The following is a 26,927-nucleotide window of genomic DNA, read 5'->3' on the forward strand; positions in this document are numbered from 1 at the left end:
TAGGACTCTGGGCGGCCACTTTTAAGCAAGTGCTGTACTTTTGAGTTACGCTTATGCTTTGAATTACGTGTGTTAAAATGTAATCTTTTTATGGATGAGTTATATTTTGATAAAACTGATTAAAATATAACTTGCAGCATAACATGATACAAAGCTATATATGTTGAAGAAAAAATCCCTAGGCCAGGGTACATGAAGTGATTTAGACCTAAATCTGAATATCCTTAAATTGTAGGAACAGTGCTGGGGAGAGGCTGCTTAAAGCAGAGGAAGAGGGAAGGACTAAATGGCTAAACGAGAAGGGGAAGAATTGGACATTTCTACAATTATTAGACCAGAAAATATTATTCCTATTACGGAAACTTGTAAACTGTAACTGAAGTTGTTTTTTTTGTTTAAGATTTCATTATATTTCCTTATTTTATTTGTGCGTATATGGCAAGGGGGCACGTCCGTACCATGAAACACATGTGGAAGTTGGCCGACAACTTGTAGGAGTCAGTTCTTTCTCCCGACTCTGTGGACCTGAGGAAGGAGCTTGTCTTGGTGATAGCTACATTTTCCAGATGAGCTCTCTTGCCCTCCTTAAAGTTGGATTTTGGTAGAAATCAACAAATTTAATTTAGATATGGTTTGTTTTTATTTTTTTGAGACAGGGTTTCTCTATGTAACAGTTCTGGCCGTCCTGGAACTGGTTTTGTAGGCCAGGCTGGCCACGAACGCACAGAGATCCACCTGTCTCTGCCTCTGAGTGCTGAAATTAAAGGTGTGTGCCACCACCGCCTGGATAGACATGATTTTTATGGAAATGACATAACAAAACTGTTCAGTAGCTGCATAAAAAGACATTTACTTAAAATACAATGAAACAACAAAAACATAGCACAAAGGCACAAGGAAGGATAATGGTAGACAATTCCAAATTCAGAGCATTTGTTTAGAATGGCAAGTTTGATCTTGACAGCTGTGCAAACCAATTACGGATGCCTTGGAGAAGGCGGGGGCCCATTCCTCATGTCTCAGGACATCCCAATAAGAAGCCCCCACCACTCCAGTCTAGTTCTAAACATTCAAAGCCTGGAAAAGTGGCTTCCTTGGCTTCAGACCCTCCGTCTTCATCTCAGCTTGGTGCAAGTTCAGGTTAAAGGCACCTTTTGTCATTAGTTTTGTAAGGTGCACAGCTTACTTCTCTGTCCTTATCTCTTTATGGTTCTAGGGATCAGAACAGTGCACCAGTGCACTGATCATTCTGGGTAAATTCTCTATCACTCATTTACACCCCAGCTCCTGCCTGCCTATCTATGCTCCTTCTCAGCCATTGCTATAATGGCATTCTAGCTAAAGGAGCAATGGATGATTCTGTTTTAGCCTAAGGGCTTCAGAAATAACAGTGGCAGGCATTTTGGAACTCATTTAGTTTCAGCATAATCTCCGAATTTTTACTAGATCTATCTTTACACAGCCGTTTAATACATCTTTCTGTTTTCCATTGGCATATGCAGGTACTCCTATGATGACTTAAAGCTCTCCTTTTAAAAAAAATCTCCCTGGGATTTCCAAATCTCCACTCTCCACGGATCAGTTTTCTATGGAGAAGAATCTGATGCACTTTAAAGCGATTTGGAGTACAAATGAGTAAATGAAAAATTCTCAGGACATTGATAATGAAGGGGATAACTATCCAGTCTCCAAATGATCTCATCAGACACTTGGGTAAATTTCAAAACATCCCAAAACGAGGGAGCAAGCCTCTAATCGGAATTCCCCACTGATAATGGCGGAGATGTTGTTGGAAAATGACTCTAGGTTATTGGAATGTGTGAGCCGGGTGTGAGGCGGCCCACGAATGCCACCAGTGAGCACAGGAGTGTGCTTTCTTCGCTTGGGTTTGTTTGCAGTTGGGAAAAGAAAGATTTTTGTTTGTTTATTCTGTGAGGGAGATTTAATCTGGAAATTGTTTTCAAATACTGGTTTTCTTAGACATTTTAAACACAGACCAACCTAATTACGTACTGCATTCCAGCTATGTCTCAGCTTTAAGTCACGGAGCCTTGGGCAGCACACTTCTCCAAGTGACCTCCAAGTGTTCTCAGCCTTTTCACTCTTCCGAGCTTCCTTCTACTATGCCACTTTACAAGACTGCTCCTTCTGAGGTCACCTGTAATCTCCCAAACCAAACAACACTTCACAATCAATCTCCTGGTCTCTCAGCAGCCTCCTCCACAGGCTGCCGCTCGCTTGTCCACAAGGCTCCTTTCCACTTCAGGGCGGTCCCATCTGCAGCTGCTATGTCCCCCTCTGGATTTCTGTCTTGATCTTCTTGTTGGATCCTTGCTCTGCTTAACCTGAAAATGAGGCGGCATCTCAGTGACAAGTCTCGGGACTATGTCTTTGCACCCATTACTTTCTCCCTAGGTGACATCATACATTCTCATGGCTTTTAGCATCAGCTCTAATCATGCTGGACATAGCTAAATCCCCACTCTCCCCTCAACCCAAGACTCAGATAGCTTAACTGTTGTGTTAACTCTTTATGTGCCGAATAAGAAGCTCCGTTTTCCTTATTTATTTACTTAATTTTTGTCATTATCAGAGCTGAACCCACCCTCTCACATATGCTAGGCAAATGCACTACCACTGAGCTACCTCCCCATCACCAGAAACTTAAATTTAATACATCTAAAACAGAGCCCCTGGTTCCTTAAAATCTGGTCCTTTTCCTTGGCTGGCAGTCATCTATGACTCCCCCCCCCCATCTCATGACCGGTATCTAATCATTCATTAAAGTCTGGCATTTAGTTTCACCTAAACACTACATATTAAATCCACCCATTTCTTACCATCTTGATTGATTTTTCCCCAACCCCAAAGCATCCCTGATCTGCAACAGTTTTTCTTGGCTTCTTGTTCTGCCTTTTGGTCACTAGAACCCGTCCTTGGCACAAAAAGCAGAGGCAGCAGACATGAATGTGTATTAGGAAGATTTTCAAAGATGTACAACAGGACAGAGACTATTTACCTGCCATTCAGCCGTAATGGTTATTAGTTAAGTTCTACCAGCTTGTTTCATCGATAACGCATCCATTTCTCTGTCTTCTGTATCAGACAAAAGTCACAGACATTTTTCAGCCTTACATATCTCTAAAAGGACACTGTAAAATGTGACCACAAGATCATTAGCATATCTGAAATTAACCATCTTTTTATTAATATTTTATATGTATGTATGTTTTACCTATCTTATGCCTGTGTAACATGTTCTGTGCCTTGTGCCCATGGTGGCCAGAAGATGGCATTGGATCCTCTGGAATTTAGAGATGTTTTTGAGCTGCCATGTAGGTGCTGGAAATTGAACAGGGGTCCTCTGGAAGAGCAGCCGGCGTTCTTCACCACTGAGCCATCACTGCAGGCCCAATAATTTCTTAACACAATTAAGTATATTACAAGTGGGTTTCTGAGTGTAAATATCATAATTTTTATTTTTACTAATTTGAGACCTCTCCGTGTGAAGCTGGCAGTAGACATTCGGTTTTCCTGTGCCAAACTCCAACATTATCGGATTACAGCTGGGTGCTACCAGAACTGACCTAAAGGTCAACCTTTTTGTCATTTATCCTTTTCACGGTTTGTTTAAGTAAAGATCCCAAGGAGGTCCGCACGCTGCAGCTGACTGGCATGCTTCTATGCATCCGGGAGTCTCTAGAGTTCTGCCTCATGAGCGCTCTCACTCACTCACCTGGTTTCTTCCACATTGCAGCTTATCTGGTGAAGACGGTGGGGCTGGCTTGGCTCCTGCAGAATTCCTGCCTAGTGCATCTCTGTACACAACACAGTTTTGTTTTGATTTTCACATAAAGCCACTAACATAACCTGATGGATGGCAGTGTCTTCTTCCACTCTCAGGGCTTTGTTACACAGAGAAACCCTGTCTCAAAAAAACAAAACAAACAAACAAAAACAAGCCAACAAGGGAAATGGATGAACCACACAGGAAGGGATGGGGAAAAAGACGCGCACGCAAACGTGGCCCCCTGCTCCATCTTAAGGCAAAAGTAAACATCCTATTTGAGATTTTAAAAATAGACTTTGGATTGGAACAATACAATGGCTTTTTCATCGAAGGCTTCAGGAAATGTCTGCCTAGAGGTGGAGATACTTTCCTCCCATTGTCTGAAGAGAGACAGATGAGGTTTCTTAAGTGATAATGCAGCCCCTGTGTTAAAGGTTTTCGGATCATCTCAGATTCACTTTATCGCACCAGCCCCCACGCTGCCTTTTAATTTATTTTTTACTAAAACAGGTTCTCACTAAGTTTCATAGGCTGGCCTTGAACTCATCTGTGAAGCTGAGCCACGCTTTGACCATGTGATCCTCCTGCTTTAGAGCTATGATTTCAAGTTTCGGTCGCCACCAACCAGGCATGGTGGTGGCCTTTTAACTTTATTTTGATAAAACCCCAGGTAGACCTCAGTCTGTTCCCCATTTACACTGAGAGTTTCACCCTAAAGGAACTCAGACTGATTGGCTATCACAGCCTTTTTAAACCTTTCTAATTCATCCTTCAAACTCCAGAAATAACCAGCCCAGCTCTGGCTACATAGCAAAGATCATTCATTCATTCATTCATTCATTCATGACTAGGTCTTACTATTTAGCTCAGGTTAGCCTTGAACTACTAATTCTCTTGCCCCTACTAGACACTGGGATCACAGACCGGCACCACCAAGCTGGGTGGAGGCATGTGTTTTTAATGGAAATCGGGAGGTTGGAGAAGACACGAATGCGCGAGTATTTTAAATCTTTCAAGGGCTGGGCATGTTTTATCTTGGTTATGGACGGTCAGAGAATGCACTCTGCTCTAGTCATGTAAATTGGGAGCCTGCCTTTAGACTAATCAGGGAAATGACCGCCCCACACTCTTGTAAAATTTTAATGTACCGTGAGAAACCGCTCAGTGCTGGCCGACTTACCGTGCTCACGTTTGCCCTGACCTTATTGAATCATGGAAAGCGGTTCCTAAGAGGGAAGGGTTTTTTCCTCTTCTTTCTTTCTTTCTTTCTTTCTTTCTTTCTTTCTTTCTTTCTCTCTTTCTTTCTTTTCTTTTCTTTCTTCTTCTTCTTCTTTTTTTTTTCAATTTCCTGCGCGATTACTCAGGTGGCTTTTCCTGTTTCTTCTCTCCCTTCTGGACTTGGGTCCTGTAATTACTATTGCAGAGACCTGGAAGGACGCCTGCTCTCTCCTCCGCGCCCTCCCCCCACCCTTTTCTCCTTCTGGCCCCGCCTCTGCCGCACAACCCTTACTTAGCCAGCAGCTAGACAGCTGTGTTCAATCAGAAACCACTTACAACTCCAGACGATTCAAAGGGGGAAACTTCGGCGTGAAGTACCGCTCGGCTCCGGCTCTCTCCAGCTCTTTCCTGCCGGGAACCGGAGGCACAGACCGTCCTCGCACCACTGCCCGGGCTTCTCCCGGAGGGTGCCCGAGCTCTGCCGGGGGCCGGCGCGAGCTGCCCGCTTGCCGGGTAATGGGGTTCCGCGCGGTACCGTAGGAGAGTCGAGGCGGCGCGGAGAGTGGCATCGCCCCGGGACTCCGCGGTGGGCGCGCGGGCGGGTCCCGGCGCCGGCTCGGCCGCTGCAGCTGCTGCGAGTGTAACCCTCTTGCCCAGCCTCCAGCAGCAATGGTTCGCCGGTGAGATTCCTGCGGGACTTTCCGTGCCGAGCTTCTGCATCCTCTTCGCCGCTGTCCTGGGTGAAAATGGCTGTCTAGACTGAAATGTGCCGGCGGGGAGCAAGCCCAGGCTATCCAGCCTAAGCCAGTCTCCAAGGCTCCGAGGTCTGGGGACGAGCCCGGCTCTGAAAAGTGCAGGCATGAATTCTGGAGTTGCGGTGAAATATGGAAACGACTCCTCAGCCGAGCTGAGTGAGGTAAGGAACTGCTGAGGTCCGGAGCTCGGGTTTCCTTGCCTCGGCTTCCCGCATCACCCTAGTCTTTCCCTACCCCACCCCTCGTGATCCCAGGCTGGAAGCGACGCAACTAAAGATTGATGGATTTTTTTTTTTTTTTCTGGATCTTGTTTTAACTTGTGCTACTCAGGATCTGACCTGAACTGCCTTGATATTTCACTCTGAACCAAGTGGCTTTGAAAAGAAACAGCTCTTCCGAGCCACCTAGGCGTTTTATTCCCAAGAGTGTGGACCCCAGTCCCTTCACTCCCGCCTCCTTTATTATATGCTACATTCCTTGCGGCAGTCGGAACGTTGCGCTTAAAGCCTCAATAACTAGTTTGGTAGGGCCGGGGAGATGGTTGTGCTGGAGACCGGGAAAGGACGGATTATTAAACCTCTCACTTGGCGCCCACGTGTGCTGCATTTGCTAGGGTTCAGGCAAGGTGGTCCCTTCCTGGGTAGAGGTGAATGACCTGCACCGGGTGGGGTGGGGGTGGAGGGGCGGGGAGAGGAAGCACATCAAAGCCGCTTGGAACTTTATTTCCTGCCTGGGTCTGGACTCCTGTGTCTTTGAGACCACATTTGCAATTCCTGGGCTTGCACTGAAGTGTTTGAGACCCGCTTTGAAATTAAATCTGCATCAAACAGTATGCAAAAATGTGAGCGGAAAGGTGCTCAAAGCCACGTTTGGGGGAAATAGTTATAGGGATGTCTGATCCAATGAAACATATGAAAAGTGATAGGAAACCTATAAAACCAGGTGTTCCAGGGAATAGGGGGGCCTTTTGGGTCCCACTTAACACCTTGCCTAGATACTGTGGCCCAGGTCACAAGGTCCTCTGTGCCGCTTAAAAGTACAACTGAAAAGAGAAAGAGGGACCAGAAGACAGAAATGAGAATGAATGGGAAGTAAGAGTTAGTGATGTCAGAAAAAAGAGGGAAAATGAGAGGATGCCACTTTTGCGGAGGGGCTCTGGATGGGGGAAATCCAGCGGGTTTTGAAAAAAAAAAAATAGCCCTGGTTAGTGGCCTGTATCATGCCTCTGTGTGGAAGCAGAGCTGTATCTTAACTCCCCCTGCTGACCCCTCCCTCGCCACCCAGTGATGTGCAAGGCTGGAGAGATGCTGAGTGAGGTGGTCATTTTCATATGGAAGTGAGAGACTAGGTGAGCTTTGCCAATTTTGTATTCAGGGCAAGATCTGAACTCAAACCCAGAGTCATGCTTCATAACTAAGCCATCCGAGAAGCATTTGGTTACTATTCTAGGACCATTTAATAATGGAAACCCACTAACGGTTATCTCCTGGAAAGTTTGTGACAGGGCCCTTTTGTTCAGCCTCTCTCCGTGGTAGCACCTTTAACTTCCATCACCTGAAGAAGAGCCAGGAGTAGCGCAGGTGGCTGGGGTGCAGACTGGAGATGTGGTTTTATTTGAATAGCTGCAGCATCACCAAGGGGTGCATATCAAGAGGAGCACAGAGCTCCTGTGCCACACAGGAGCTGCAATGCAGCTGCCCCTTCTTGGCCTAGCTACATTAGTTAATCCTTGTTAAAGTTGGTGACGAAATGAAAGAATTAGGGTTGCCTTGTGGTCTTGCATTGGCTGGAAAAAAATCATATTTTAGATCACATGACATGTTCTTGTCCCTAGGGAAACCATCAAGGTTCCCTGCCAACACACTCTCCTCCACAGAGTTCCCGCTCTGGTCCTCAAGACGTGTCCATTCAGTTTTTTCCTTTCTCTGGAACCAGTTCTGGATCCCATGGTTTAGTTCTCTTCCCATGCAGTCCTCCCCTCTCGCTACCATCTGTGTTTGCCTGAAGGTTGTATAGTTAGTTGCACCAGCCAAGCGAGGAGATTGATTATTTTCACTTTTGCATTTATTTAGAGACTTGGTAGCGCAAGAAGAGGGGCATGCATGGTTCATGTCTATGAACCCTGAGTGGCAGTTCAATTGATCTGAATTAACGGCTCTGATATCACTATCCTTTCTATAACATCCACAGATCTAAATACTCAGTTGTATTTCTCACAACCTTTGGTATAGAATTTCTCTCTCTCTCTCTCTCTCTCTCTCTCTCTCTCTCTCTCTCTCTCTCTCTCATGTGTGAGTGTGTGTGTGCACGTGCATGCACGCACACATGCATGCACACGTGCACCGCTTTTCCTTTGATGAACCACCAGCCAGACGATCCCTTCCCCCCCTTGGTGGTTGATGTTCCCCTCTTCACCTGGAAGCCTGGCTAATAAAACACCCAGGGTCCCTTTTAGTATTCCTTATTGCCCAGGAGCCTGGAAGCTGTCTGGAGGTCACTAGAAGGGTCACGTGCTGGGAGGAATGCCTGCTGTTCACTGGGCATTTCTGAGACAGGAAGGGCCCTGAAAGGACCCACCATTGTCCCAGTATCATCAATAAGAGGTCTTTTAACGGTATTGACTTGTGAGCTCAACCCATCTACAGGAGCCTTCTAGCCTTAGCCGCGGGAGGCACTCTTTGACAATAATGTTGACACTGAACCGGAGGGAGTGACTTCAGTTTCTACATGAAGCCTGCTAAGACCCTCGTGGGAGCAGTTTTCCTTTGGTGACCAGTGGACGGACTGGTGGATGCCACTAGAGACAGACAGCTGTGGGAGTATGGCTACCAGGGCCAGGAGGTAGGGAGACCTAGGAGGCTCAGTGGTGAACCATTGGTTGTTTTGCAGGTGTAAGAGCTAAGATAAAGCAGGAAACTCCTCAATGTGTTCCTTTTGTCTATTTTGTAACCCTTTAGTTTGAATGATGGCATTTCAAGACCCCGTGAGTTGATTACCGGAGGACAAATTGCCTCTTTCTCTGAACATCCCAGTGTATTTTTATTTCCACCCCAAAATGCTTGCATCAAGTTTGAACAGACGAGGCAGTAGTAGGAATAAATACAGAAAGGGCTGGAAATTTGAGAAGCATGAACTTCTGATTTGTTTTCTTAGCTGTTCCCTGTCCCTGTCAAAGACTGCAGACTGTTTTTTTTAACATGAGGTTAAAGAAGGATTTCATCATCAGCCAAATTAAAAATGCCTTGAGAAATTAAACGATTCATGTTCAGCCTCACTCCCCTCCCGGTCAAGAAACGGAATAGGCCACACTTTCAATAGCATTAAGTCAGATTCTGCCAATGCTCGTCAAGGGAAACCTTGGGTGTCTTCCTCGTTGGCTTCAGTTTTGACCAGCAGTTTATCTCTCTCTGTAGAACGCGTGGGGCCAGTCAGGGGGCGAACTGGGCTTCACAGCCAGTCACTCCGCTTGACACTCGGAAAGAGGGTGCCTTGAGGTGCAGCAGTGTCGAGATGATGCTCAAGTTCACTCATCCTTAACAGCTGTCTGCATGGGCTGCTCATCTGGTAGACAGCTACCTATTTATGTGGAAACATCAGGATGTATTTGTAAAGTTTTCCATTTCCTGGTAATCCTTAAAACCTCCGGAGATGAAGAAATGTTATTTTCTTGAGGAAATTTCCGAGGCAATCAACTTTTATTCTTTGCCCTTTTTGCGTTACTTGAACACTGAGTGGGCAGAACTCCTCCCTCCTTGCGCTGCAGAGATTGCCCACTGCTCAAGCGATGCTGTCTTCTGCCTGTCTCTCTGAAGTCTTTTTTATTAGTTCTGTCCACTCCCAAGCAGAGCAGAGGCAATGAATGCTGCAGGCCTTCCTCCTTTACTTGCTGCGTGACATCCCCTGTGGCTTTATTGACACTCCAGTTAAGAGGCACGCATCTGTGGAAGAAAGTTGTTCTTTGCATAGATGATCCTGTGTGTGTGTGCACAGCCATTTCATGGCTGTGCTTATTCCTCGCCACAGATTAATCGCATCAGTATTGCAAGCAGCTTGAAAGATCGCCCTGTTTCCCCATGCTCTCTGTTTTGTATCTGTCTTTTAAGAATCACATGGCACTGTAAAAACTGCTTAGTGCTGACTTAGCCAATAAGCAACAGAACAAGACACGATGTGGAGTTTGGCACATAGGTAGGTGTCTTACAGATGTTTGAGTTTCTGGATGCCTACTGCTTTCCTTCCTGGAACTGATATCAAAGGCTTAGTTTGAGATGTTTTCCCACCCTTTTTCGTGTCAATAGTTATCTAACACACTCAAAATTTATGCACTTAAGATGACAATCATGGGTGTGGAAAGCTGGTTCAGTGGTTAAGAGTGCTTGGTATTCTTACAAGGGCCAGAGTGTCTGGAAGTCAGGTGGCTCATAACTACCAGAACCTCCAGCTCTAGGGTACCGAATACTCTCTTCTGACCTCTGTGGGCGCGCACACACGTGTACAGATATGTAATTGTAGACACACATATGAATAAAATTAAAGTAAACCTTTCAAAGTATAGTAGTCTTGTTCATGGTCTGACCAGAGCTAGGGGCTTAAACACACGTGGCTGAGAGGCTGCTTTTGTCCCTGAGCTGGCAGAGCAGCTCACTTCTCTTCCATATAGCTCGCTCTGTTTGTTGCTCACAGTTGCATGATGTCATGGCAGGATTGGGTTCAAGTTTGCAGGTTAATTTTTTGTGTGTGTATGGGGGGGATGTGTATGGCAGGAGTGGTTTGAGAGAAGCTCTTGTGTAGCCCAGGCTGGTCTTGATTTTGCTTTGTAGCCTCTTGAGCACACCTGTTGGAATTATAGGCTTGAGCAACCATACCTAATTTGTGTAGTGCTGAGGATCAAAACCCAGGGTTTTGCGTGTGCTGAGAAAGCACCCTGCCCGTTAGCCCCAGATCTGCTGGTAGATTTCTTAACATGTAGGTCTGGTACTGGCATAGGGTCACTTTTGTCGTTTGGAATAGCTGTGTGGCCAGCCCACAGTCCAAGGAGTAAAGAAATGGATCCCGCATCTCCTAGAGAGGAGAGAGAGGAAACATATTTAATCCACCCCAGAGGCCACAAAATGACATAGCCTGTCTGGGCCCAGGTCCCATAATCCTGATGTCTTGTAGCAATTGCAATAGTTTTCCGTTTTAGCTCTTCTTTCTGAGACTTGGAGTAACTAGCATTTTTTTTTTTTTTTAAAAACACTGCCTGGAAAATTGACATTCTTAACTGTTAAGGAAAAAAAAAACAAATGAACAAACAAACAAAAAACAAGCCCGTGAGAGACATTGTCATACTCATAATACGGATACAGAAAATGAGATACCAAAAGTGAGACATCAGGCTAGTGAGATAGCTTAGTGAACAAAAGTCCTTGCCACTCAAAGCCCGATGACCTGAGTTCATGTTCCTCAAGTCGCCATGGGAGACTTAACTACTGATCGTTGAAAGGTGTCCTCTATTTTCAACACTTGGTCACATACACATGATCTCTAGTCTGTCGGGGGGGTGTCAGGTCCCTTGGAACTGGAGTTATAGACAGCTGTGAGCTGCCACATGGGTTGCGGGAATTGAACCCTGGTCCTCTGGATGAGTAAATGGTGCTCTTAACTGCTGAGTCATCTTTCTAGTCCCAATAACAAACCATCTTACCAAGGCTGAGCAGCCTGGGAAAGGTAAGCTTCTACAGGCGCCCAGGCTGGCTTTCTCTACAGTGGCCACATTCTACCCTGCTTCCTTTTATTTGGTTACAGCCCTCAGCTTCTGAACACATGTGCTTAGAAGGGAGCATTTTATTGAATAAACCTGTTTAACTTGGTTTGTATTGTAATCCCTGAGCAATGCTCAGATATGTGTTTTGATAACAATGAAATGGATATGATTAGAATAAAGGGCCCTAGCTGCCGCCATCAGCCTTCCAGGGGCAGAAGAATTCCAGGCATTGAGTTTCCAGGTCCTGAAAGCAGATGAGTTGATAAGAGTGGAATGATCCTCGGTCAGCAGGGGAGACTGCACTGCAGCCCTTGGCTTGCTGGCTGTGCAGTCGGGCACCTGAGGACTAATGCTTTGAAATTTGAGGTACCAGGATGGGGGTGGGGGGGATAAAGCTTCTCCTGTCTCCAGAACTAGGACTCATCCCGTCCCTTCAAGTAGAACTCTGGTTCCTATTATACCTGGCCAAATCACTGTGGGGCAGAGGTTGCTGAGGTTGGACGCTGAGGCTCTGTGTGGTTAGTGTGTATTGTCACACTGGGGCCTTGTGTCAGACCCAGTAAACGAGAAGCAGGCGGAGCCAAAGACGAGTGCCTGTGGCTAGAACCAGGTGGAAGCCTCAGTAACAGGAAAAGGCGAAGAAGTGTGATGTAAGAGCTGGTTGGCTAGGCAGGGATTAGATTTGGGATAGGGGAGGGGGAGGGGTAGAGGGAGAGTGAACAAAATGAATATAAGAACTATGGGCTCAGTGTGGGCTTGAAGCTTTTAACTCCTACCCAAGACTGTTTTCTTCTTAAGGAAGTTCATGTTGGTACAGGATTTGAGATGCCAGGGTGAGTGGGCAGACTAACTGGAGTAGAGAATGTCATAATGGGGGATGCTTAAGCAATAAAGCCTTGGGTGCCTAGTGGTGATTTCCCCAGGGAGGTTCACAAGGAAGGCTTCCTCTTAGGAGAGGAGGCAACTGGGAGGTCTAATCTGCATTCACAGCAAAATGAAGGTGCTGATGAAGACATCCCTGAAAGCAGGATTATATGTTAGGTATTACCTGCATTCCGGGAGAGGAGTTTCTGCTGGGAAGAGAGTAGAACGGGACAAGACTAAAATAGGTAAATGAATAAATAAATACAAAAAGGCTCAAAACTTTGTAGCTAGGTTATTTATGTTAGAGAAATATATGGTGATTTTCTTAAACTGTCCCCTGTTGAATCAAACTTCTAGCCGTACTCTTTCATTCTCTAAAGAAAAGTTACCTGCATTACACAAACAAGCTCCATTAGCCCAGCAAATACCGAGCAGCCCTCGGAACTTCTGATTTTCATATGAATGTCCTTTCTCTCTTGCTGACTCCAACCGCTAAAGTTATTACGGGAGACAGAGGAGTCTTTTTAGAAGGCTTGCATTATCATAATGAGTGACTAAGGTGGTTTCTATACCAATCCTTCAAAATAGTGCTTAAGTCAGCAAAGACGTTAAACCGGGAGAAAGAAAGCCCCTAAGGGAAAAAAAATTCCAAAATTAGCCACTATAGATTCATAAAGAAAGCTGTAGGATTGGCTCATTGACTTTGCAGTAAACGTAGGGTGGTTGAAGCTTGTGTGGGGAAAGACACTCAGTACTTGACTTGGCAGGTATTGTGAGGCAGAGCCCTGGTCATGAGATTTTACGAGGGTTTGGAACGCATGGTGAGACAAATGGGCTAGAGCCCAAGAGTTCTCGTGTCTGACTCGTGATAAATAGAAACTTGATTGAAGCCTCACGGGTGTGTGTGTGTGTGTGTGTGTGTGTGTGTGTGCGCGCGCACGCGCCCGCGTGAGTGTGTGTGTCAGTTAACCTCAGCTGTGTTTAGGAAATGTACTGGAGTAGTTACCACGGGGGAAGAATGCCAGCATGGAAGGAGAGCGCTCCGCAATTAGGAAAGCAAGAGTATCTCTGGTTGGTTGACTGGGGAGAGTGGGAGTAATTGCTTGTCATTGCCTTCCTATGAGTTTTATGAACCTGTTTGCAAAATACTTGGTTTCCTTGGACTCTTTGTTCTCCTCCATATCCATAACCCCTTGTGGCCTCTCCAGGCTAGTTCTGTCTCTGTTCATTTGTGTTCTGAACGGCTATGTAACCCACATGTGTGACGGCCTCCTTAGGGACACCCTGGGATCATTACCAGCCTATCCTAAGCGATACTAATCACTTGATTGTCAGCTTCTATTTGATGGGGCAGGGGGCAGGACACTGGCAGACTTCAAAGCTGCCTGTCTGCGCTGACTTCCGGTAGTTTAGTGTGAGAAGTGAGATGGCCCTGACTACTTTTCTATTTTGGTTAAGGTACATATTTGATGAAATTCATGAATGTGGATTGCTATCTCTCCCCCACTCATTTAGTCAATAAATATCTTAGGTCTGGGGTACAGCAAACACAACTGATGGAGCCTTTGTTCTAATGGACCGTACCTTCTGATGGGAGCCACACAATGCACATGTGTAAGTGTATGTCCAGTACTGTGTTCTATGAAGGACAGTGCAAGCGCAGAGGAAGAGGGAGGGAGGGATGCATTCTCGTGATCAGGGAGTCAGTAGCTAAGATCTTAAAGGAGTTGGGGATTGAGAGGGAGAAAATGGGAACAGCTCCTTCAGACAGAAGCCAGAGTCTGTCTGGTGGGTTAAAGGGGCATCAAGATGGTGGCACATGAAGCAAAGGAGCATGGGAGGAGCTGAGGTCACAGATGGCTCATGGAGCAAAGGAGCATGGGAGGAGCTAAGGTCACAAATGGCACATGGAGCAAAGGAGCATGGGAGGAGCTGAGGTCACAAATGGCACATGGAACAAAGGAGCATGGGAGGAGCTGAGGTCACAAACAGCACATGGAGCAAAGGAGCATGGGAAGAGCTGACGTCACAGATGGCATATGGAGCAAAGGAGCATGGGAAGGGCTGTGGTCACAAACAGCACATGGAGCAAAGGAGCATGGGAAGAGCTGAGGTCACAGATGGCACATGGAGCAAAGGAGCATGGGAGGAGCTGAGGTCACAGATGGCTCATGGAGCAAAGGAGCATTGGAGGAGCTAAGGTCACAAATGGCACATGGAGCAAAGGAGCATGGGAGGAGCTGACGTCACAAATGGCACATGGAGCAAAGGAGCATGGGAAGAGCTGAGGTCACAAATGGCACATGGAGCAAAGGAGCATGGGAGGAGCTGAGGTCACAAATGGCACATGGAGCAAAGGAGCATGGGAAGAGCTGAGGTCACAAATGGCACATGGAGCAAAGGAGCATGGGAGGAGCTGAGGTCACAAACAGCACATGGAGCAAAGGAGTATGAAAAGAGATGAAACCACAAAATTGGCTCCTATTTTATCACCTAGGACTTCCTAAACCCTGGGAAAGAATATGGGTCCTTCTGGAGCTTGTTGAACATTGGCCTGAATTTATTTTTATCATACACACACACACACACACACACACACACACACACACACACTTGTATATGTATTTTGTTGGTGCTGTGGACATCATGGGTTAGATATGGGAAAGAGAAAGTATTAGCAGTAACAACAAAAGCCCAAAAGCTGGAACTAGAACCTGGGAGGTTGTAACCCAAGGGCAGCACAAGGCAGCAGATGGTCCAATGTCCAGTGCTTATCCTTTTGCTAAACTTTTAAATTGTACCATTTTCTATAACAGAGATAATTGTGCCGTAAAAACTAATTAGTTTTGGATATGATGAGAATATTTGAATTCATTCTTCCCTTACAAGAAATGTTTCCCTTAAAAGGAAAGTTCCAAGAGGCATGGACACTGGCCAAGAGGGATTTGAAAGTTGCTGTACCTTGATTGATGGTTCACTTCTGATGGAAGCTATTCTGATCCAGGAAAACTGGGCTCTGCATTTCCTTCAGCGCCTTAGAGTCAGCTCCCCACCCCCACCGCCTCACCCATTTTATTACCGATTTCAGTACCACTTGCAGCTTCAGGGAGACCAGAATGCTGGTGCCTTTTTTTTTTTTTTTTTTTTTTTTTTTTTGAGCAGTTTGTCAATGAGTTTGCAACCAGGAATTGCCTGGCTGTTTGGTAGTGAGATAGATGCCTGGTAAACACGTAACCAGAAAAGGGAGCGTCTGTTCCGTCTGTTCCGTAGATGCTTATCTTTGGTACATAGTCTCACCCAAACATGATGAGGAAACTGAGGCCTGAAGTTAGCTAGCTGAAAGAAGAGGCAGAAATGTGGAAATATTTTTGCCTTTGTGTGGCAAATATTCGCATTTCTGTCCCTTGTGCCTCACCTTTCTTCCTTAACTGTATTGAAGGGTCTTCTCAGTAAAGAGCACATTCTGTAATCTTCATTTTAAGAGGAGAGATTATTCAATGAATCTTGCCTATTTATAAAGTTCCATAGCTCACACACTATTAAAATGATTAGAATTTATCTTTAGCTCTAACTTGAGTTTGGGGAGTTTGGGGCATAGTGTAATCCACTCTCAGGTTTTACTAGGACTGATTGTTGGGTCTTATCAGCTTGAGAACTCCAGAAGAGCAGCGTGTTCTGTTTGGGGGGACTAGCGAGGTGGGCTTACTAGCAAGTGGACTGTTGTTCACTGGCTTACTGTCTGCCTTCAAGCTTCTTGGCTCTGTGTGTTGTATGTGTGTGTGCGCATGTGTGCTGATGATGATGATGGTGATAGGAATTCTTTATATACTCTGGATATCAGCTGCTTTTGTTCATGTCTGGTTTTTTCTGCGTTGGTCCTTGTACCGTGCTCCTTCTTTAGTGTTTTCCAACGTGAATATAGAACGAGGCTTACAAGGGAATCACTTCCACATAAAGCAAATGTTGGTCACCTACGCCCAGGAGACCCCAAGGTCCTCGGGAGAGGGAGGGAGTTTTGATTCATTTTGAGGTCAAAAGTACCTTTCACAGATGGACACTCGGCAGTTGTGTTTGAACAAACCATCTCTAGCCGAGTTAGGCAAACACAGAGTTAAGAATTACAACCAGGCCATGTGAAGAGTTGTGTTTTCCCACCTCACACTGTGATTTCACAGTTGCTGGAGAGGAATTCTAGGAGAGAGCTTCAGCCAGAGGAGCCTGTGGAGAGTCGCCAGGAAGCCTGGGACTGGTCTGCTAGATTAGATAAAGGTTATTTTTAATTTATTGGTGCTCAGAATCTAATCCTGGCTAAACCAAAATCAAATTTATTTTCACGCTTGGTAGGGAGCACTCCGATTAAGTGTTTGGCTGAGGACACAGTAGACTAGGAGGGGTTGGGGATGACTGTGCCTTCGCTAAATGGGGTGAAGTGGGACCAGGAAGATTTATTCCCAACATTTGAAAACCTATTTTGGGATTCATTCATTATTTTTCACTCTTTTGTAAGTCTTAATCCCCCACTCTCTCTGCCTCCTTCTCTCTTCCCTCCCTCCCTTTCCTTCTCTGCCCATCTTTCCCCTAAATGGAGCAGAAGCTCTTATCCATTTTTGGTACAACTGATAAGAGTAACTGCAAGCTTGCTTCTCACATGGGGCCACTGAGCTGTTGTGAAAATGCTCTCTGAATTCATATGTAATTACTGTGGAGGAAAATGTCTGATGCTGATAAAACTACCTTCAACCCCACTAATTCCCTAAGTGTCAAAAGTTAGATGTTTTTCTTATTTGACATTAAAATGTCCCCAGTAGCAATGATGATAAATTGGGATCAGGATAATATGTTCCATGGCTAAGAGAGGCCTCTGGGTTTTGGCCATCTTTACTGCCTTCTCCAGTGGGTCATTCTTTTGCAGTTTGTCTCTCTGAAATCATATGTTTGTAAAGCTGTGGCCCCTGAAATCATAGCCCTGTCAATTCCCAACTGGGTGATCTGTGAAGTTACCTTTCTGGGCTGCGCATTCCCGTTTATAAAGTAGTGATAGTAAGTGTGCTAGCCCCTCCCTACCAAGAGGACTGGGGTCACAGCCACTGTACTTTGTGCAGTACGTGGTTAGTGGTAGCTCTTTCGGCCGTGGTGGGACCGATAATGCCATAACTCACTATGGGGCTTGCTCCCACAGTAAGTGTCAAGCGAGCAAGTGCTTTATAAACAGCGGCATTAGAGCTGTAGCTGTGAGCACTGAGGGAACTGAGACGTCCTTAAAGGTAGGCTAAGTGTCATGAGAACAATGGCCAGGAATCTGAGTGTCTGCTTTTCCTCCCTTGCTATCCATGCTAGAAGTGCAGGACCTGGGGAAAACCACGGTCAAAATTCAGGCGAGTCTTAGGTTGGTTCATCCTTTTTAAAGGATAGTGATGGATTTGAATTGTCTTTGGAAATAAAGGGTATTTGTCTTAAAGAATGTTAATGAACTAACAAGTCTCAAAACTAATTGCTTTAACTTTTTTCTTTGTGTGTTTGTGTATAGTTGTTTTTATTTATTTTTTTAATCTTTGGGGGCCCACCACCCACTCCCAAATACACGGAGACATATTCTTACCTATTAATGCCCTGACTTTAGCTTGGGTTGTTTCTAGCCAGCTTTTCTAACTTAAATTATCTGGTTTCTCTTTAACTACATTTTGCCAGTGGGTTTTTTTTTTTTTTTAAAGAAACCTTTCTTTATTCAATTTATCTTTCTTTCCTTCTTACCTCATAGCTGGCTGGGTGGCTGGCCCCTGGCCTCCTCCTCTTCTTTTCTTACTCCTCCCTCTTCCCTATATTTCTCCTTCTATTTATTCTCTCTGCCTGGCAGTCCTGCTGACTTTTCTCTCCTGCCTAGCTTTTAGCTGTTCAGCTCTTTATTAGACAATCAGGTATTTTAGGTAGGTAAAGTAACACAGCAACATAATGCAACATAAAAAAGCAACACATTTAGCATCATTAAACAGAAATTCCACAGCATAAACAAATGTAACACATCTTAAGGTAATTTTCCAAAGTGTGTGTGTGTGTGTGTGTGCTTGCACATGCACATGCATGCTCACTTGCACATTTGCATGTACAGACCAGAGGTTGACATCTGGTGTCTTCTGTCACTCTCTATCATACTTTTGAGACAGGTCTATCTTTGAACTTGGTGGTCCCAGGTTTGGCCGGAATGGCTAGCCAGCCCAAGGGGTCCTCCTTCCTATGCTGATTCAAGGCTGGGCTCACAGATGTGCCCTGTACCCAGCTCTTTCACATGGACGCTGGAGTCGACTCGGGTTCTCGTGCTGGCATGGCTAGCGCTTTACTGGCTGAGTCATCCCTCCAGTCCCTACGTTTTTATTTCGAACTTGTCTAGTTTTGCCCCGTCTATGGTGTCGTCAGTTGCTTTTGTCTGCAGAAACTGAGCTTAGAAGGCACAACCCGGGCAAGGAAGAGCACGATGCACCAGTACCTGTGACTAAATGAGGCAGCACGGAAGAGGGCCTGTTTGCATGGAATTCCCCTGCACATTGCAGGCAGCAGCAGTGTGGGTGGTATAGGAGCTTTGCTTTGGAGCGACGAAGGTCTCAGGAGGAAGAGCATCTGGAGGACAGAATAGAGTTAAGGAATTAGGAAGGATTTGGAATGTGCCCCCACGGCAATAAAGATCTTCATTTCTCTTGGTTTTGTCTGCCCATCAAAGGGGAAGAGATGCTGAATAGTCAGCTGGTATTTTGAAGTTGGTAAGGAGTTTGCTTTGTTTGCCAAGGGGAAGGAATCTAGAGCCAGCCAGGTGAGAGAGACCCTGAGAGACCTCCTAGTTCTAAGCCTTGGTTGGCTAGCAGTGTCATCAACCTGGTACTTTTCAGGATGGAGGTTTTGAAACCCTTCACTCCATCTCCTGCCCATGTCTGTGGGCTCCCCCCTTCTGTCAACATTCCATTTCTGTGGCATAAATTATCACCTTGAAACCATGTCCTCCGCCTCGGGGTCTGCCTGAGTCAGGTAAAAGGAGAAGCCCGGGTCCTGGGTGATGAAGAGTCATTGTATAGTCAGTATTCTTCCGCCTTCCTTCTGTGAAGTTGCTGCCTGTGCCCCTCCCAGCAATGCTCTCCCTCTCATGACTGTAGCTCCTTTAGACCAGTAGCGCCGCCATGTCCAAAAGGCTTCTCTCAACTCCCAGTTAATGCCAAACTGTCCTGGGATCTGACAAAGTGCTCGAGACGCTAGCTTACCTCTTTGCACTCTTTAATACGGTCTCCTTGCTTGTTTCTCCACCTTGGAATTTCTCCCCAGAGCTTCCACTTGGGGATGATCAGTGATGGAGAAAATGATTTCTTCTCAGAGCAGTTTCGTGCTCCAACTGGCCAGCTACATAAAGGTTAAGAATGACGAGGACTGAAAAGTGAGATTAGACTGGGTGCTGGAGCGAAAGGGCTCCTACAGGCGCTGCTTTCACATCTGCCAGTGATGTGGGGCCCATGCTGCGTTCTGGGTTCCCTGTCCCCAAAAGAAGCTCTTAGCTGCCCTTCCTGTCGTTTGCTTCTGAAGGTGAGCCCCAGTCCTCTGCTCACTTTTCCATGGACTGGGATCCTTGAGCTGTGCTTCCGGCTGAACCCCACAGGACTGGGTGTGGCTCTAGGTGTCCTCTCAGAAGAGAAGAACAGGGGCTAATCCTAGGCTGCAAGAACATCCCAGGACTGAAAAGGATGGGAATGCAGACAGCCCCCAATGCTTGAGATCCTTCAACTTTACAATGGCACAGAAGTGCGTCAGTGGACACTATCCTGCACATTTTTTTTCTCCTTAGCGGCATCAAGCCACAGCTTCCGGTCAGCCATGAGACCATGAGGGTAACCACATAAAGCCCGCAGTGTGTTATGTGCTGTGCTGTGGTGTTCCTAAGTTAGGTGGACTGAATGTGTTTTAGCTGACGATATTTCCAACAAAGTCAGCTTATCAGAATGTAACCTTGTGGAAAGTCAAGGGGTATCTGTACCAACGCTATGCTGGAATCGTGGAGCATTATGAAATTTATTTCTGCTTCATCATCTAGGCATGCTCCTGAAATCCCAGTGCTGGGGAGGTAGAGACTGGGGGCTATTTGGGGCTTCTTAGCCAGCCAATTTAGCCAAATCATTGAGCTGCTGACACAGTAAAATCACCTGTCTCAAAAAAATAAATTGGAGAGCAATTGAGGAAAACCACACCTGACATTGACTGCTGAACTTCACGTGCCTGAACGTATGTGTACGTGTGCACACACAGCTGAATCTATACTTTTAGAAACATGTTATCTTCCATATAACAAAACCTTGGTTGTTTTATGGACCACAACAGTTCCGATATCCCAAAGCATCTTATCAATGGTAATAAATGCTTATTTCACATTCCTATTCTCGTTAATGAAAAATAAAATCATAGAATTCAAGAGAATGGTAACTTAGCACCTTTAATCTTATGAAAGCCTCTTTCTGAATTAGAGAAGACTCTGTGGTGCTTATGATTGGGGTCTCGTTTCCAGCTGAAGGTCAAGGGAATTATTCTCCATAACAATATTCTGTGTATAATAGTGTCCTGTATGAAAAAAAAAACCTTTCTCATATAGAGGAAACTCCACACTGCAGTTAAAATTCATTTGCAACTGACAGAAATATGTTAATTGCTTTTCTTGGGCAAGCGATTCTTAATCCAATAGGAATGATAGAGTTAAGATTCACTTGACTAATTTGAGTTTTTTTTTAAATGTCAGAGATTCATGGTGCCTTTCTGGAGTTCATACGGTGTTCCAGTCAAGGTTGGATGACTGGGCATTGTCCCTGTAAAATGTCACACATTCAGATTCCCCAGTAGGAAAAGTAACTCTCTATCCAAGCAACCAGATCATAATGCTTTCAGGATCAGAGTGTCTTGAATCTTGATACTTCTGGGCTGGATGGGAAAACTGCCCAGGCTTTATGTGTGCTTTAGCCACTGAGCTGGTCCTCAAGTCTCTCCCAAAACTGGATTCTAAACATTTGGACAGCACAGGCTAGCTAACTTCTACGGAGTGAAAATGAAGTGAGCAATTGTAATACTCAGGAATACACAGTGTATGGGTTTGTTTGGCCATATCTCCATCCCCGCCACCCCTACTCCCACCCCCTCCCACTCTCAAGCCTGTTGAATGTCAATACCCTCAAGGTACCTGATTGTCTTTGGGCCTCATATCACATTTACTGCTTCCATTGGTTATCCTATCCATAAGCACAGCCATGGCCTGTCTACCTCCTGTTCATCCTATATAGCTTAATGTTCAGTACTAGTGTCCTCGACAAAGTTCTTTGATTGGTCCCATCTCACGAAGGCTGTAGCCCTTCTCCTTTGCGTCTACTGCCTTAGACATCTCTATTTCTGGCAGTTAATACACTGACCAGGTCTGTGACATCTTATGTCCTGTTGGAGTGGCTGTTAATCTACAGGGATCTTATTGCACAGTGCCTTCCTGTGAATTTTTATCTTAACTGCTGTCCCATGAGACAGGTCCTATCAGCAGGGACAGGTGGCAGTGGAGGATGGAACATTACAGTAGGGTCTTCCTCAAGGTTCCACATGTAGTAGGTGGCAGGGCCAAGTTTAAACTGGAGCCTTCTTTAAGTCCCTGCTGCCTGTACTATATATATATTACTTTCTCAGGTCATTTATAGTCATGGCTTTCAGAGTTTACATCTGTAAGACCTTGTTCGGGGGTTGCGTTAATCCTAAAATTTGCAAGAGGAAGATCAGTTACACAATTTTGAGCCAAATTTAAAGCAAGCTTTAATTAAATACTGACCAGGATGGATTCTGGTTAGGTCCAGATACTAGTGCAAAGCCCCAATTCATATTTTGCAGCAGTTGGAAAAGGCAAGACCCACTGTTCATTGCATTTCCCATCAGGTCCAATAGGGGCAAGCATACATCCTGACTTATTTCCTGCCTATGAACCTCCCACCTACATTATTCGTGCACATCCTGTGTCGTTGGTGCAAACATACTTGTTTAGGGATGTGAAAACACGTGGCTTTGTTATTTCACTAGAATTACAACTCCCAACATTCCAGGAAGCTATCCTGTCCTTGGACAAGTGGGGCTTACAGGTTGACTTTGGCTCTTACAGTTGGTAGATTGAAGTGGGTTGTAGACATTTAAGCCTGGAGATGTCATAGTAAAATCCAGTCTATGAAGCATGATTAATAAAAACTCAGAGACAGAAATTGTAGTTCAACCTGAAGGTCAGAAAATCAAAATCGCCAACCACTGGCTCTTACCTCTACCTCAGTCTGAAATGGTGATCCTGTCTCCAGGAATCTCAGAATGAGACTGTGTCTGAGAGCTGTCTCCTCCCGTATTATATTCCTCTCTAGGGCTGGGATTAAAGGTGTGCACCACAGGGATAAAGGCATGCACTGCCTGGTTTCTATGACAACTAGTGTAGCTACTGGGTTTAAACGTGTGTGTGTGTGTGTGTGTGTGTGTGTTACCACCGCCTGGTCTGTAAGGCTGACCGGTGGAGCTGTTTTACTCTCTGATCTTCAGCAAGCTTTATTTATTAAAATACAATTGAAATGCCACTACAGTGGAGAACTGAGTCTGGATCTGGGCATGTTGACTTTGAGGTGGCTGGTGGCCATCGAAGAGATGTGCAGTATACTGTTGGATATTAGGTAAGATAGGCTAGGATTGGAGAAGCTTTGATTTCCATCCCTCTTCGTCCACAGTGCAGGTGGCTGATGGATGAGGCCGCTCTGTAGTCTCTCCACTATGGGGGAGACTTTTGCTTTTGCTTCCTGTATCATATATGAAGCAGTATGAAGAAAGCCAAGTAGTAGGTACCATGTGGACTCAGATGCAGACCAAGGCACGGTAGCCTTCTCTTATATATAACAAACATGCTTATGACTCATGCTTTTTTAAGTCATGGTTTTTAATATCATTTTGAATAATAATCTGATCAGTATCACATTGTATCAAAAAGTCCTTATGGCTCAAAGAAATGGTGGAAAGGAGTAAGTTAAGCAAGTGTGAATGTAGGCAAATTAACGACATAGCTAATATTAAAATTGAGCCGTATATTGTAATAAGTTATTCACCTTATATTGTTAACTTCTTTAATTTTCCATTCAATATTCTAAAACAGTTAAATTTTATTTATTTTGAGTGCACGTGTGTTGTGTGCACACATGAAGTTGGAGGACACCCTGCGGGAATCGGCGCTCTTCCTACAGGGGTCCTGGGGATGGAACTAAAGCCCTCGGACTCGGCCACAGGCACCCTACTCACTGAGCCATCTCGCTGGGCCTGCCACTTAAGATTTTTGAACTGTGGTCAGATGGAGCCAATAAACTGCAGGGTATAAAGCTGTGGGAAGAGGCAAGCTGTATCTTTAAGGGAAGATAAGAGGAAAGCCCGAGAGAGGCCTGAGGGATGGTCAGGGACTAGGCCGAATTGAGAAAATGTGTTTAAATGGAGCAACTGAGGAGTATATTGTTCAGAGTAAGTCTCTGATCTTACAGAATTCAAAACAAGTTTACCTTGAGGCCCTGGGGTGGTCTTTGTACAGAAATCTAACAACTACAAGGGTCAGTGTTTTTAAAGACTAAACACAGGCTACGTAATAAATTGGAACCATCTGCTGTTCTCCCCGAGCCTGCTTGCTTTAGCGGTGCCTGCTGCGGGAGCGAGCCTTTCAGATGGTGATGGGTTGTGCAGGTGAGAGGGAGCAGCTGGGGCAGGGTGCATAGACTCTTGGCCAGCCAGCTTCAGAGTCAGCCTGGGCTGCGACACCAGCTACCGCCCTGGTTACCCAGAAGGACCCAAGTGACTGCCGCTGTTGTGGCCCTGACATTCTAATCCATGGGGTATGGTGGGCGTGGGGGTGATGGTGGTGGGAGTGAGTGAGTTTAAACCATCAAGAGAAACTGATTTTAGATTGATGTTTTGAAATAGTATTTCCCCCGAGCCTAATAATGACTCTCTTCTTAAATACAACTGCCTGAACCAATCTAATCGTGTGTCTGTGTGTGTGTCTGTCTGTGACCCAATCAAACCTAGGGCCATGAGCATACTAAGTCTGTTAGAAATGAAGATATTCTAAAGACACGCTGTGTCTCTGTTAGTCTATTGAAACAATGGACCCCAAAGAAAGTAGGATCTCCCCAGGGATCCTGCTAGGAGGAAGGAAAGGTAGCCAGCAAGATTGGAAACTTGTCTCTCAGAGAGAAACTCAGCACAGTTGAAAGAACTCACCAGACCACCCCTGAAGCCCAGGTAATGGTGGGTCAGTGGTGGGCGGGACCGGGGACTCCTGTTTAACCTTTGATCTCAGTTCAGGACCTCAAAGAAGACTGGGAAAGGAGGGGTATTCAATGGATCTCTTTGTTACTTTTCCCAGTGAGGCCACATTGAATGAATCTCCTATTCCTGTTTTTTAAAATGGGCTATTGAGGAAGTGTGGCTAGACCTGGCTTGGGGCATAGGTTGTGACCCCCAAGTTTTGCAACAGTACCACTGAGCTCCAACCCCAGCCCTGTGAACCAATCTAAAATCCCTAGAGCACAGTGGGTTCTTTCCTGATCTCAGGAGCTGCTGAGTTTTATGCCAGTGTTGTCCCTGCTTTAGTGGTGACTTCCTGTAAATAACAAGAAGATTATCACTTGGAAGCCCCCGGATGGAACTGTTTGCTGAGCACAAGTCTATAGATACAGGCCCGACTTAGTTTTTGTTTAAAGTGGATATTACCAAAATGCTAATCTAAAACATTTAACCCACTGACTTGGCAGACCAGACCATGCCCTGTAATCAATTGAACCGGAGAATATGAGTAACTGTTTTTGAGACAGAACGGAGGAGGGTCCGTTGCAGCTTCCCCTGGTGTCACACAAAGTCACACCACTGCCACCGTTCCTACACACACACACACACACACACACGCACACATACACACACACACACACCCCTGTCTGGCCCTGCTCCCTGCCCCCCTAGTTCCCTGGCCTACTGTGGATGGTCCCCTGGCTGGCCAGTATAGTCTCAGAGATCTGCTGCTTTCCGGAAGTGAGGGAAAGGCTGCAAGCTGTGTGAGTGACGCCATCTGCAAGCTGGCCTTGTTTTTCTCTGTTCCCATTTCTCTGGCATGTTGAACGCCAAGCTGGAAACCCCGGCCTGGCTGACTAGCTGGAAATGCCATTCAGCGTGGACTTTTCTCACGCAGCAGCTATAGCATCCATTCAGAAACGAGTATTTATAAAAGTGGAAAGGGTAGACTGTGGGTACGCGGATGATGAACGTGCTCTCACTTGATGACTCCAGCCTAGCGTGGAATGAGGCCTGTCAAAGAGGATGGCAGTAGAAACCTGACCGTTTGAATGATGGGAAATAATTTCCAGAGCGCTAGTCTGGCTTCAATTTCATTAGCTTTCGAAGTCTTTTTAGTCCAAATTAAATTATCTGAGCTCAATACAGATGCTTCCCTACCCGTTTTTCCTCCTTGCTGGAAACCAAGTTGGCTTGCTAAGAATTAGACCGTCGGTTGCAACGTGGAGGAAGGAACAGAGCAATTTCTAATGCATATAATCGGAATTTCTGCCTCACTCGCCTGCTACATGTTGTGACAGCTCTGAGGCTGAGGAAGTGAGTTCTGTGTCTAGCCTGCCAGAAGAAAACCCCTGTTCTGGCACTCTGCAGCTCTAGGAGGCACCGCCCTGCTTCATGATGGTGAACATTGTTTAGCTACGTATGAGCAGAGGTAACTTCCCATAGATATCATTCATATACAGTCATCAGGCCCAAGAGGAGCCCATGATCTGGGTAGAATGTGGCTGGCAGCCCTGGGAGACTGGAGGAGATATTGGGAAAGTGTATTTTTGTGCCAGAAGATCTTCTTAGACGATCCCGAGTGATGACAGTCACCACCGTTGGCCGTGGATTATTATGTACAAGGAGATTGTTGCTCTTGATCGTCAAGGCCATTTGCATAGTGTTATTTATAATATCCATAGTTTAGGCACGGAAATATCCCTTTTTGTTCTCATTCCTTGAAGCTGTTTTACTTGGCACCACTAAGTGTTGACTTTCGCCCATTTTTTTGAAACTCATGTTGGGTTTCCTGTGTGCATGCTCACTATATATTTATATATGCTGTAATATGGCTGTGTCTTGTTTCTTTTGTTTACCTTTTGCATCCTTTACAAGCTTATTTTAAGCAGCTGGCATCGCTGGTACTTTGCGTTCTGCTGTCTCGCTGTAATACCTGATATAGTACCAGAAATCGAAGAAAATCCATTTGAGAACGATGCTACCATGCAAAAGGCATGGCAGAATAAAACAGAGTCCCTGACCTCCATTGTCATAGAGCACCCCCTAAGATCATGAATCTCATCTGTGAACACCTGCTCTCTATGTGGCTGCTCAGAAGCCCCTGAACAAGAGGGGCTCTGCTGGCCTGTGCTGTGCTGGAGATGATGTGGGACTTTGCTTGTTAGAAGGGGAAAGGGCAAATGTATTCGGTATTCCCACTGTCAGTAGG

The 26,927-nt window shown here is 45.6% G+C and overlaps 1 protein-coding gene and 2 long non-coding RNA genes across 8 annotated transcripts in view; 2 read left to right on the forward strand and 1 right to left on the reverse strand.

Annotated features, from left to right (window-relative positions):
* Mcc (MCC regulator of WNT signaling pathway) overlaps positions 1 to 26,927 on the forward strand; it is a 379,948-nt gene that overhangs the window by 152,909 nt on the left and 200,112 nt on the right. The window contains exon 1 of one of the 3 annotated variants that reach the window (XM_050149268.1): positions 5,784 to 5,924. The exons of the other annotated variants lie outside the window; for them this stretch is intronic. Coding sequence (XP_050005225.1) covers positions 5,868 to 5,924 — 57 coding nt within the window. The 5' untranslated portion in view covers positions 5,784 to 5,867. Of the gene's footprint in view, positions 1 to 5,783; positions 5,925 to 26,927 lie in introns of those variants that run through there. 3 annotated transcript variants of the gene reach the window in all.
* LOC126505998 (uncharacterized) lies at positions 125 to 5,054 on the reverse strand. 3 transcript variants are annotated; one of them, XR_007593054.1, is made up of 4 exons: positions 4,971 to 5,054; positions 3,236 to 3,925; positions 3,020 to 3,152; positions 125 to 2,345 (listed from the first exon to the last, which is right to left on the reverse strand). It is a non-coding gene; the product is annotated as an uncharacterized lncRNA (long non-coding RNA). The 3 variants fall into 3 exon arrangements; XR_007593053.1 differs by having other exon boundaries at positions 126 to 2,345; positions 3,020 to 3,096; positions 3,236 to 5,048; XR_007593052.1 differs by having other exon boundaries at positions 126 to 2,345; positions 3,236 to 5,048.
* Positions 13,381 to 14,968, forward strand: LOC126506000 (uncharacterized). Of its 2 annotated transcripts, XR_007593058.1 has the most exons (4): positions 13,381 to 14,222; positions 14,487 to 14,530; positions 14,663 to 14,706; positions 14,751 to 14,968. It is a non-coding gene; the product is annotated as an uncharacterized lncRNA (long non-coding RNA). The 2 variants fall into 2 exon arrangements; XR_007593057.1 differs by having other exon boundaries at positions 14,663 to 14,968.

Source organism: Alexandromys fortis, unplaced genomic scaffold (assembly GCF_014885135.2).
Source record: "Alexandromys fortis isolate MF-2015 unplaced genomic scaffold, M_Fortis_MF-2015_v1.1 scaffold_60, whole genome shotgun sequence".
NCBI classification, from domain to species: Eukaryota; Metazoa; Chordata; class Mammalia; order Rodentia; family Cricetidae; genus Alexandromys; species Alexandromys fortis.